Raw genomic sequence first — 12,520 nt, 5'->3', positions numbered from 1 at the left:
AGTGGGCAACCAGTCAACAAACACTCAACGAGGTAAAGAAACAACCCAGAGCAACAGCCAAAGATTTAAGGGCGTCATTGGAACTGGCTACCATCTGTGTTCATGAGTCTGCAGGACGTAACACACTGAACAAGCAGGGTGTCCATGGGAGGGCAACTTGCGTCAGAATTCCGACATAACGTGATTTTCACCGCAAGTCGGAACTGACATGTACATAAGTCACTCACCTACGCTAACAAAGTGGTAAAATCACAATCTAGAATATAAAAACACTGTGCAGTAAAAATAAATAGGAGCAGGTCCTTTCACATGTTCAGCTAAACGCTTTTTATCACCGATGATCGTCAAGACAGCCATGCGACTTAAACCAAGCAACCGGCTGGTGTTCGTCAGTGTTTCGCCCTTTTCCCAGTGTTTTATTATATCCAATTTCATCTCGATGGAGACGGCTTTTCTTTTCTTTGAAGCACTGCCATCAGAAGACTGACTTGTACTTGGGAGCCATGATGAATGCAAAAGCTTTCCCAAAAAACAACACAAAAGAAAGTGAATGTAACAAAATCCACGATGGCGTACAACCAGCGAAGTAAAAAAAACAGCGCCGTGTGACGACGTATTCATCCGCTCTCATCACCAACTAGTTCAGTGCAAAATTAGTTTTATCATTGCAAACGGCGTACGTCAGAATGATGGAACAAGAATAATTAATTTATGGGAGATGGCGACGTAACCACGAAACGCTGGAGGTCAACGACGACGAAAAACCGAGGACCTTTAGATTCGTAAAAACCACCATGGTTACATCCCATCACTGATGTCCAAATCACGTTCCATCTGTTTCCAGCTCCAACAGCTTCAGATTTCAGCCCCGTTTTTTGTTCATATCGTCTCTGCTGTCTTTGTTTCTCAGGACACGTTTTACTGTGGATTTCATTTGAACACTTCTGGCCCATTTTCTGTTTGGTCTGGCTCATTTAATCATCTGAACTGAAATCTGGAACTCAATCACCAAATACAGTTTGGATAAAATCACTCTTTCTTGCCCCTGTATCTAACTGGCTGCATTTTTCTATTTAAAAAAACAAAGAGAATTGACATCAAAATAATCCACACTCGCTGCCTCCGTCTTCAATAATAGAAAATGCGCTGTGCTTCAATATTCTTTATTGTTCAGTACTGCAGTGCATCATCACCATGGTCGTTATTCTACATGTTCTCATTGTCAGCAGTCACTGAAGTGCCAAATAAAATGCAATGAAGACAACGACGGTGTGTAATATCAGCACAATAGTGGAGGAGGAGAAAATAAACAGAACTTTCTCTCCATCGTATAGAACTTTTATAACCAAAATAATGAGATTTTGGAAATGCTTGTGAAATCATTATATACAGACCCTTTCAATAAATAGGTGCATTTAATATTAAATTAATATTTCCTCACAAATATATGGTACATACAGGTACAGTGGAATAAAAAGCAAAAAGTCTGTTCAAAAACAACCAACGACTGTCCGTGTGTGTTTTTCAGAAATGAAACCGAACAACAATGTTCTCAGACTGCTGAGGCTCTGAAGGCACTTCCTTGGCAACGCTTTGATCCCTCTTCTGGTATTTTAGGGGCCTGAAATGAAAAATTGCAAAACATTTAAAAAAAAAATCTTTTTCTTGGAATTAAAAACAACTTCATGAGAATCCAGCTCCGTCCGGTGATGACAAACCAATGAATCACTTAATGTGATATAACTTTGTCAGCTTTCTCCAGGATCTCATTATTATCTCATTCTTCACTGGACAAACTGAGAATGTGTCATCCTCCTCATTTTTATAATCACCACGACTTCTACACCCGACCCCCGAGTCAAACGGACGGAAACGACCTTCAGACAAACCGTCCATTCGCTCGCCAGTTACGACTAATTGCTGTGAACACATTCAGACCTGCTGTCATCAAAGTTTACCTGAACAAAGACTAGAATTACTCCTCTGATGACAGTCTGAGTCCTTCTGCTGCCGTTTGTCTTAAAGATGAGCAGAAAAAGCACCAGAGAGTAGAAATGTTCCTAAAAGAACTCGGCCTGTGCATCATTTATGGATGAAAAAAAAAAATCACCTTTTCAGGTTAAATGACCAAAACATGTCTCTGTGAGTCTCTAATCATTGTAAGGCTATGCTAACAGCTAGGGCTATGCTAACAGCTAACAGCTAGGGCTACGCTAACAGCTAGCGGCTAAGTTGGAAGGCAGGTGAACCTCAAACAGAATCTGGAAAACAATTAAATATTAAAGCTTTAAGATCTGGACCTTAGTGGGAAATAAAACAGTGAAATATTAAAGAAATAAAGAAGAACAGCAGAAGAAAAACTGATGAATCTCAGTCGAAATATTTAATCCTTCCTTTCTCTATTTTACACAATGAGTTATAATTGCCCTGATTAATAACAAAGCCTGGTAATTAATCACAGATTCTCTTCTATCACATGCTTTAAAAACTTTACATTTAACGTATACTGGCTCCAAATATCACTCATCGGCTTTTATTGACGCCCAATAATTGGTATTGGCCCTAAAAAAAAAATCTCATATCTGTTGATCTGTAGTTTCTTTGTATGAAAGCGAACCGCACTGGACAGCTGACCACCTGAACAATTCTGTTTTAAAACCCCTCTATGGTTTCCAGACAGCACACCACATGTTTTCCGACTTTCACACGGATGTTTTGTTCCAGCAGCAGGATTCTGGCTCAAACATCGCTGCTAATTCCCAACAAGATTAATTACATTTAATTTGGACACAATTTCCAAGAAATAACTGTTTTAAATCCATTGCTTTGTCTTCTCTCTGTGCCTCTGGTGATGAAAGCACAACTTTGAGTGAAGATGATGATTAATAATAAATGCTTATGAGCCTCCTGTGGAAACGTTTCAGCCTGTCTGAGATAAATGACATTCTTCGAGCACAAATGTTAGACAGATGCACCGAGATGTGGTTCTAATCAGATGAGTTTTCCTCTGACGAGCAACAGATTAAATCTGACAAAGAGCAGCAAAAGAATTTATCCAACCGAGGCGCAAAATGCAAAATGTGTATTTGTGGAATAAGGAAAAGATTTTACTCACAGGCAGCATCTAGGACTGCATGCAGAGCGGACTCATTGCTAGTCGCGTTAGCAACCTCGCACATCTTTTGTAATCTGAAAGGAAAAAACAAGAGGGATTAAAAGTCATTATAAAATACAGTTTTTCTCTCTTAACAGCAGGATTTTTGAAATTGACAGAAAACAAACTCTTCTGCTGCAAGTTGCCATGCAGATACAGTTTAGCTCATCAGTTTACAAATCCTGGCAAAGATTAGTGAAATATTGTCGTTGTTATTTTATAAAACGTGTTTGATCATGGAGAGGTGGTCAGACCTCTTCAGACCTGCATCACGTTTTATTAAATCTAAGTGGTCCTCACTGCTGTCTATTACCGTTTTTAAAGTCTTCTTCTTTTCCTTTCAGCTTTTCCCTTCAGGGGTCTCCACAGTGAATCAATTGCCTCCATCTAACCCTGTCTGCTGCATCCTCTTCTCTCACACCAACTACCTTCATGTCCTCTTTAACCACATCCATAAACCTCCTCTTTGGTCTTCCTCTAGGCCTCCTGCCTGGCAGTGGGAAACTCAGCATCCTTCTACCAATATATTCACTCTCTCTCCTCTGGACATGTCTGAACCATCTCAGTCTGGCCTCTCTGACTTTATCTCCAAAGCCTCTAACATGTGCTGTCCCTCTGATGTCCTCATTCCTGATCCTATCCATCCTGGTCACTCCCAAAGAGAACCTCAGCATCTTCAGTTCTGCTACCTCCAGCTCTGCCTCCTGTCTTTTCCTCAGGGACACTGTCTCCAGACCAAACAACATGGCTGGTCTCACCACAGTTTTGTAAACCTTTCCTTTCTCCGCGGAGAACTCCAACAAAGCGGTGCTCAGCCAGGGGCTTGTGAGTATCCCCACACCCACCCGGCACCTCTCACTTTGGGCAACTCCGGAGTAGGAGAGAGTCCAACCCCTCTCCAAGAATCTGGTTCCAGAACCCTTGCTACGCGTGGAGGCGAGCCCAACTATATCTAGTCGGTATCGCTCCATCTCCTGCACCAGCTCAGGTTCCTTCCCCGCCAGTGAGGTGACGTTCCACGTCCCCAGAGCGAGTCTACGCCACCAGGGGGCGGCATGCCCAGGCACCCGCTCCTGCTTACTGCCTGGTTGACATAGCACCCGACCCCGACTTCCTGTCCTGTAGGTGGTGGGCCTATTGGGCGGTGGCCCTGTGTTACTGCGGGCTGTGCCCGACCGAGCCCCACGGGACCGCAAGGCTCGGCCACCAGACGCTCTCTTGCGAGTTCCCCCCCAGGCCTGGCTCCAGGGGAAGGCCCCGGTTTCCCTAACCCGGGCAAGGTAGCGGCTTCATGTTTGTCTGTTATCATCAAGGTCTTCTGAATCGCTCTTAGTCTGGTCTCTCACCCAGGACCAGTTTGCCTTGGGAGACCCTACCAGGGGCTTATGCCCCGGACAACATAGCTTCCAGGATCACCGAGACACTCAAACCCCTCCACTGCGATAAGGTGGCGATTCGACGGGGTGGGGGGGTGGGGGGAGTAGCAGTCTGAGCAAAAATACATGAAAATGCAGCTGTTTTCTGTTTTTACCCTCAATCTAAACTTTGGGACTTTTCATGTCAAAGGTAAAAAATAAATCTTTCTTCCATAAGTTTACATCCCAAACTTAATACAGTAACTTAAATTATATATTAAATTTGATTATTTTATTAAACCTGGCAGAATATTAAATTAAGAGTAACCAGTTAACCTCAGCATGTTTCTGGACTGTGGGAAGAAGCTGGAGAAAAGCCACACATGGACAGCAGAACATGGAGGCTCCATGCAGAAAGATCCCAGGAAGACCGGGACACGAACCGGCGATCTGCTGGCTGTGAGGTGACAGAACTAACCACTGATCCACTGTGCAGCCTCTGATCATTCATGTCTTCATTAAAGAATAGCACACGTTCTGTGAGGGTTTGCAAACTAATGAGCACAGCTGTACAAAGATGCTGCTTCAAAATAGTTGTATTTTCAGAATCCCCTGGCGCTGCTGGTCCTAAAGTCGACACACAGTCCTCAGAAGATACCAGCGTCCGTCTAAGTGTGACAGAAAATGCAGAATGAAGTCCTCAGGAGGACTGATGTCAGGCATTATGATTCCCTGAGCCTTTAAAGTTGCAATGATCCTTTAAAAAAATCTGTCAGTAAAATTAGCGTGAGAAATGAAGCGTAGCTACGATGCTGAGAAGCTCTGCGTCATCTCAGCCTGCCAGATTAATGTGACCCAGTTGTGGCTTCGACCAAACCAGACTTTAAATCACACCGCGGTTTCTATCGCTTGATGCTCGTTTAAGTTCCTCACAAAAGCAAAAAGATAAGTGAACATGGAGCGTGATTGTCTGCAGTTCTTCTGTGATGTGAGCCTCTGAATTCCCAAACTGTAAACATCCCATAATAAAGGATCGATCCTTCAGTGTAACAACCGGCTGCAGCTCTGTGTGCTTCAGTATCAGTGGTTTCTAACGAGAGGACTGAAATGCACGAGGTTAAAGGGATAAATGTGAAAAAGAAAAGAAAATAAACACATTCTGCCTCATAAATCATCTTCATTTTTTCATATCGGGGCCCCTGAACAGTTTCTGTCAAAATAATTGACTTTTTCCAGACTTTTCTCTCAATTTTCTCTTCATTTTCTCGCCGTTGAAACCAACGGGTGACGTCACGGTTAGTTCATGCTTGGGTCAAATGCAGCTCTTCTTTGTTTTTTACTGTCCAGCTCTGACCTGCCATCTCTCACGCACTCAGAAACATTTTAGCTCAAAAAAAAAAAAACACAGTAAAACTCAGACGAATGTAAGAATCTGGTAGCGGAAATATTTGTTCTTCTAAAACGTATTTATTTCTTCTATCTCATCCATATCATGGGATCCTGTTCAACCACAAACCAACAGTTTTACGTCTTCATTAACGGCTTTAAAGGACATTAAGCTGGAAAAGCAGCAGAACTCTTTAAATTACAGACACAAGGGCTCTTGTGGGTTTTCTGCTAAGCGGCTGCAAACCGCTGCTGCACATCATCACTGTCAAACATTTATGTTCAAAAAGGAGCATCAGTTTGTCAAGTCCTGCGTAGAATTAGAACACGCCTAGAACACGCCTTGTTTACTTTCACTGGAAACCCTGATGTTTCAATCCAGAATGTTACTAATCTGAAGAATGTAATAATAGTGGAAAACTTTAACCATCTATGACTGAATATGCAACAATAAAAGCTAAAGTTTGTTGTGGAAAATAGATTTTCAGCGGCTATTTATTAGGAGAAAGTGGGAAAGAATCCATCAGCTGCCACAAAAAAGATGATTCCGATATTTTTTAACCGAATTCTGTATGCGAGGAGCACAGTAAGACTAAATCTCATGTTTTTAGTTTCACAACCTCTTTCCTGGCTGTTTTTTTACTCCACCAAGGACCGCGATGAGTTATGTGATGATCATCGTCTGTCTGTCTGTCTGTCTGTCTGTGTGTCTGTGTGTCTGTGTGTCTGTGTGTCTGTCTGTCTGTCTGTCTGTCTGTCTGTGTGTCTGTGTGTCTGTCTGTCTGTCTGTCTGTCTGTCTGTCTGTGTGTCTGTCTGTCTGTCTGTCTGTCTGTGTGTCTGTGTGTCTGTGTGTCTGTCTGTGTGTCTGTCTGTCTGTCTGTCTGTCTGTCTGTCTGTCTGTCTGTGTGTCTGTCTGTCTGTCTGTGTGTCTGTCTGTCTGTCTGTCTGTCTGTCTGTCTGTCTGTGTGTCTGTCTGTCTGTCTGTCTGTCTGTCTGTCTGTCTGTCTGTCTGTGTGTCTGTGTGTCTGTGTGTCTGTGTGTCTGTCTGTCTGTCTGTCTGTGTGTCTGTCTGTCTGTCTGTCTGTCTGTCTGTCTGTCTGTGTGTCTGTCTGTCTGTCTGTCTGTCTGTGTGTCTGTGTGTCTGTGTGTCTGTCTGTGTGTCTGTCTGTCTGTCTGTCTGTCTGTCTGTGTGTCTGTCTGTCTGTCTGTCTGTCTGTCTGTCTGTCTGCAGCAGCATCACTCAAAAACAGACCAGCGGATTTGGATGAAATTTTCCTTGAAGCTCAGAAATGACTCAAGGACCAAGTGATCAGCTTCTGGCAGTGATGCAGCTTATAGTCTGGATCCATGGATTGGTTAAAGATTTCTGTATCGTTACCAGATAGCAGCACAGCGTATTTGGAAATAGTTTGATTTTGTATCAGTTTTACCTTTTGTGTTCATATCTGCAACCTACATTACCATTTAAAAGTTTGGGGTCATCCAGATAATTTCATGTTTTCCATGAAAACTCCCACTTTTATCCATGTGCTAACATAACTTTACAAGGGTTTTCTAACCATCAATGAGCCTTTCAGCACCATTAGCTAACACAATGTAGCATTAGAACACAGGAGTGATGGTTGCTGGAAATGTTCCTCTGTACCCCTATGGAGATATTCCATTAAAAATCAGCTGTTTACAGCTACAATAGTCATTTACCACATTAACTATGTCTACACTGGATTTATCATTCATTTCATGCTAACTGCATTGGAAAAACAACAGTTTTTCTTTCACAAATAATGACATTTCTAAGTGATCTAAACTTTTGAATGGTAGAGTATGTGTACATTTTCAACATTCAAAATGCTTCGTTAAGCTGATTTGTGTTATTTATTGGAATAAATAATATATTTTTAGCTGTTTTTGTGCTCCAATATGTTGATATAGTCAGTAAAAGTGAAATAATAGCAGTCAGATCATACAGATGCCAAACATGGGGTTAGTAAACATGTTTTCTGTGGTACAGAAAGGCAAAATTAAGTCTTCAAAAAGAGGCCAAGACCTCTAAGGGTTAAACGCTAATTAAATTCCCCATATTCTGGGTTAATAATTCTGATTCTACAACACTGAGCACATTATAAAATCAGCAGTAGAAAGTCATACTTACACGCCGGTCTAGAGCAGTCCCTTGTGTTGTGATAAAGTCTGTGAAAGTGTGTTTTACACTCCGACGAGAACTTGACTTGTCCTGCTTAAAAAGAAGAGGTCTCATTAGGCAAACTGAGCTTCAAAACTTCACCTAGAGCCAACTCTCTCTAACATCCACCTCTGCTCCTAGAGTTAACTCTATTTAACCAGAAAAAAGGAGCCAATAATGAAGTGAAAGTGAGCCGAGCAGACACGGTTCAACTGGACTTAGTCTGCTGCAAACTGAGACTTCAGTTATAATCACCTCAGAGTTTCTGCACCGACATTAAAGCTTCCAGATTTTAACACCAATAATGAAGTCCACTCATAGTCCTGAGACAAATAATCAGCTTAACCTGCCTTCATCTTAACTCTGTCGGCTTCAGACCGTGTGCCTGTTTGTGGGACTGTTTCTAACTATAAACCCTCAGCATACTGTACGCTGGCTTACAGCATAAAAAGAGAAAGAATTTACAGTCGCTGGGGCACTAAAGTTGGGAAAGGACCACAGAGAAGATGGCAGTTTTCTTACCTCCAAAATGCTGAATGAATTTGTCTTTCATGTTTGCGTCTCTAGGGACAATTTCTGGAAAAGAAAATCACTGTTAGCATTTCAACTACACCTTAATCTGGACCTAGCATCATAAAAGACAAAGAAAGTGTAACATGAGGATCTTTATTTCCAGTATCAGGTGGTATTTCCTGTGATTAAGCTGCAGTGACCTGGCTCACATTTTGGGGGGTTTGTGTTTGGTGGTCACATTAAACAGACATGCAGGGGTCTGACAACACAGCGGCATGCTAACAGGCTAAAGAGATTACTGTATGGGAGTTTAACGCTCATCAGAATAAGTCTGAGTAAGTAGTTCCTGCACTACCAGAACATTAGACCCCAGACCCAGGAGCACCAGCAGGATGAAGATCAATCTGTTTGGCTGCAGAAGAAAATTATTCAGAACAATGAACTTATTTATGCAGTTTAAACATTTTTGAAAAGACAAAATCCAGACGTGAAGTCAGTGAAGGAGGCCTGAAACAAAGTGAAACTGATCTTATTTATATTTTCAGTAGAGCCTGAAACATCTACAGATGCTTCCTTTCCTACTCAAACATCTATCCTTGCGTGACCACAGATCTTTGGTAGCGTCACACACACCAGTTGCTAACATGCAGCTTTTAATATCCTCAAAGGATAAATTCCATCCAGTCAGTGGTCTGAGAAAAGTATTTTTCCAATTGCATAAGCTAGACCAGAGACTTTGAGCCGTACGATGTCTGTGCCACGTCTCTGCAAACGCAATGTAATGAAGTGTGACAGCAGAGAATCTGAAGTTTGCAGCTAAACAACATACTGTAGACTTTGACTCTGAGAGCAAACCGACGAGGCACCAGCTTCTCTTCCCTTCCAGCTAACTGGGCTGTTTGTTTCTCATTGTTGCCACAATAAAAAAAAAAGAAAATCAGAACTGTTATTGTGCAAAAAAGGGTTTTTGGATGGATTTTCTGTCAACATCTGGATTTGGGAGAAGTTTTTGGTTTTGTTTCTCAGTCAGGCGGTTGAGAGTAAAACCTTTAGAGAAACAGCTGAACTCCAGACTCGACGTAGAATTTTATTAAGTCAATAAAATCTTCAAGATCAATTAGTACCATGCTCTGGACTTTTTTTTTTTTTTACAGAGAACTGAAGTCTAACGTTTACAGCCTCTTCCTAGAAACTCTTTGAAATAACTGGAAGGTGAGACGTTGAGTCTGATAGGTCTGGTGGAGGAACATGTGAGTCCAGACGCTTCAGTGGCCATCATTCATGTTGCAGATTTCAGAATGAATCACCCTGAATGAATCATTCATAGGTTTGGCTCCTCCTACGTGAATCCATCGTACAGATCCGTCCGTCTCTAACAGCTGCATGTTCAAGTTTCATGAATCTCATTTAACCTCTTTGTTCTGCACATTTCATGCTTTACATAAGCACTTTAAAAGGGCAGATCTGGACGTCAGAATGTCAAAATGCATAAAACAAGCTCTTTTTTTGCACATTTTTTGATTAAAAACACCAACTTCCCCTCAGCCAACCAAAACAAAAGCTCCTAAATGAGACGTTCAGCAGCGAGCAGACCAATGACAGCTGTCTCCAACAGTAAAATGAGGATTATGCTTTCATCATCAGGACCTAAAAATAAATCTTATCAGCTTACCTATGAGTCTACTGTTATCCAGCCTAGGGGCATAGAAAGGCTTTTCGTGGGAGGAGAACTTCATGTCTTGGGCTGAGCTGAAGAGTCCACTGCTGCAGCGCCTGGAGACGGGTTTGTCCCGCTGCTGGCCGTCTCTGATCACCTGCAAGATTAGATCCAACAGCGTCCGTCTCTCTTTCTGCTTGACCTCCTTGCTGTCCATACACTGACCCGAGGTGACGAGCAGAAAGAAGATGGTCAACAGTATGTGCCATTTCCTCTCCACCTGCATGACTTCACCGTCTGAAAGCACAAATAAGTTCAAGTTACAGAGGGCTTAAATGCTTTTTATGATGTCAAAAACACACTTTACTTTCTGTCAAACAGATCCATCACCACCTGAGATCCTCCACATTTACAAAATTACACACAAAAAAATCCAAGTTAAAGGCAACAAATCCACCAGTAAAAGTGGAGTAAATGACCAGAAACAGCCCCTTTTACGCACCGTTTCTTCTGCTTTACCCCAAAAATGAAGAATATGTAGTTCCTCTAACTTTACACTTACTGGTTTAAGAGTTAAAGATGCTTATGTTCTGCACAGTGGACACAGTTGTCAGGTTCAGTAAATTCTTGTGTCTGCGGTCCGATGAGAGAGAGAGAGAGAGAGAGCAATTGCGCTCACCAGCGTCTTTCTTGAAATAATGCGTTCCTATTTATACGAGGAGCCACCTTCTTGAAGGTAATACAATCGATTTCGAGTGGGTGGCAAAGCAATGTTGACATCCTTGGTGAAACTTCCTCCAGCGGCACTCGGTCACTCTGTCGTGTGCCACCGCTTTACGCACCGAAACATGACCGGATTTAGTTTTTAAACACCATTTAGTTCCAAATAAAACGAGCCTTTTACGCACAGAGGAGCTGGTTAAGGTCTAAAAAAAGAGCCCCGGTGAGATTCCCGTTGAAAAAATACGCGACAGAGACGATGGCGCGGCGCGCCCCGAAGTTCCCCAAAAGGAGCAACTTGTTGGACGTTGGATGTGGAGAGGAGAAGAATGTGCGGCCCTGTAAGCTTCTAGCTGACCTGTCAGTGTCTCGATGTTTTTGCTCACCGATGCCCGAGTCTTGTGACCGCCTAAGCGCTGCAGAGAATGCGCCTCCAGGAGCAGCCATCCGACTGTTTCCCCGCAAACTGAGCGCAGATCTACAAGTGAGCTCTAACGAAATGTGTAATTGGAGGGACGTTATTTCAGAGAGAGTTAGAGGACTGCTGGCTCAGCTCTTTGCATTCTGCTCCTCCACCCCCTCAGCTTTCTACAACACTAGCTGCTGCGTAATGACTCTCATGTTTAGACCAGTTAACGCAAGGCAGCTTCATGTTTTCATGGGTCATTTTTCAGGCTGCTGCTCCATCTATTTCTGCACAGATTCAGCCTATTTGTTCTTTTGCGTGCATGCTATTATTTCATAAATACAGCACGTTATATTTGAAGAAAAGTGTTCAAGTTACAAATCTCTATATATTTAAAATATTTTTATTGGTATAATTTAAAAGAGCAGGTAGAATTACTATTATTACTATTATCAGTAGTAGTTGTAGTGTTTTCAGAAAAGTGCAGAAGATGCTGTGACTGTTGTTCACACTGAATTATGGGTAATAAACCTGGTGTTCCTTCAGCTGTTCTGTCTCTATTTATAATGTTATTCATATTATATTATCAATATATTATTAATAATGGCAGCATTTGACACTTTATGGTGCAGTTTTTAAATTAGTCAATGTTTTATTCATAGAATATTTTACACATAACACATTTTGTGTCATAGTTTAAATATATTTTAATTATATTCTAATGTATATTTTTCTGTTGTGCTGCTCACTTTGCTCTTTCTGCTGATTGTTTAACAACAGAATTCCTGGGGATCAATGAAATATTTCTATTCTGCTTTGTGTTGATGTTTTTTGTTGTTTGTTTGTTTTTATACCTCCACCTAAATTTTACTGTTTGACCTAAACCTAAGTTTAACTTCCTGCCTGTTACCATGAAGACATGAAAAACTGTTCAGAGCTGCTCTCAAGTTTACTCAACTTCAATTCTTAGTTTACTTTGACACTCAACAACAAAATAAACGTTTCAGAACAATTTGTGGAGGTTAACTTGAAACAAAAAGATGTCAAGGATTGAATGAGAATTGAAAGTCTGTTTTATTTTGTAGAACTGGGAACATTTTGGAACCAGCCACAGGTTTTAAGCAAACAGTTGTTCTAACAGTCATT

At 41.7% G+C, this 12,520-nt stretch overlaps 1 protein-coding gene across 3 annotated transcripts; it reads right to left on the bottom strand.

Moving 5' to 3' along the window:
- Nucleotides 1–1,154: 1,154 nt before the first annotated feature.
- On the bottom strand, nt 1,155–11,539 carry alkal1 (ALK and LTK ligand 1). Of its 3 annotated transcripts, none has more exons than XM_051947617.1 (6): nt 11,355–11,539; nt 10,264–10,545; nt 8,601–8,654; nt 8,049–8,132; nt 3,116–3,189; nt 1,155–1,621 (listed from the first exon to the last, which is right to left on the bottom strand). In XM_051947617.1, the coding sequence occupies exons 1-5, from the start codon at nt 11,413–11,415 to the stop codon at nt 3,125–3,127; spliced, it is 546 nt and encodes a 181-aa protein (XP_051803577.1). In that variant the 5' UTR covers nt 11,416–11,539; the 3' UTR covers nt 1,155–1,621; nt 3,116–3,124. The 3 variants fall into 3 exon arrangements, with proteins under 3 accessions (XP_051803577.1, XP_051803578.1, XP_022071815.1); XM_051947618.1 differs by having other exon boundaries at nt 8,049–8,129; nt 11,355–11,537; XM_022216123.2 differs by having other exon boundaries at nt 10,811–11,535.
- Between the last annotated feature and the right edge of the window lie 981 nt (nt 11,540–12,520).

The sequence above is a fragment of the Acanthochromis polyacanthus genome, chromosome 4, assembly GCF_021347895.1.
Source record: "Acanthochromis polyacanthus isolate Apoly-LR-REF ecotype Palm Island chromosome 4, KAUST_Apoly_ChrSc, whole genome shotgun sequence".
Lineage (NCBI taxonomy): Eukaryota > Metazoa > Chordata > Actinopteri > Pomacentridae > Acanthochromis > Acanthochromis polyacanthus.
The sequence above is the reverse complement of the archived record's forward strand: the minus strand, read 5'-3'. Positions and strand labels throughout refer to the sequence as shown.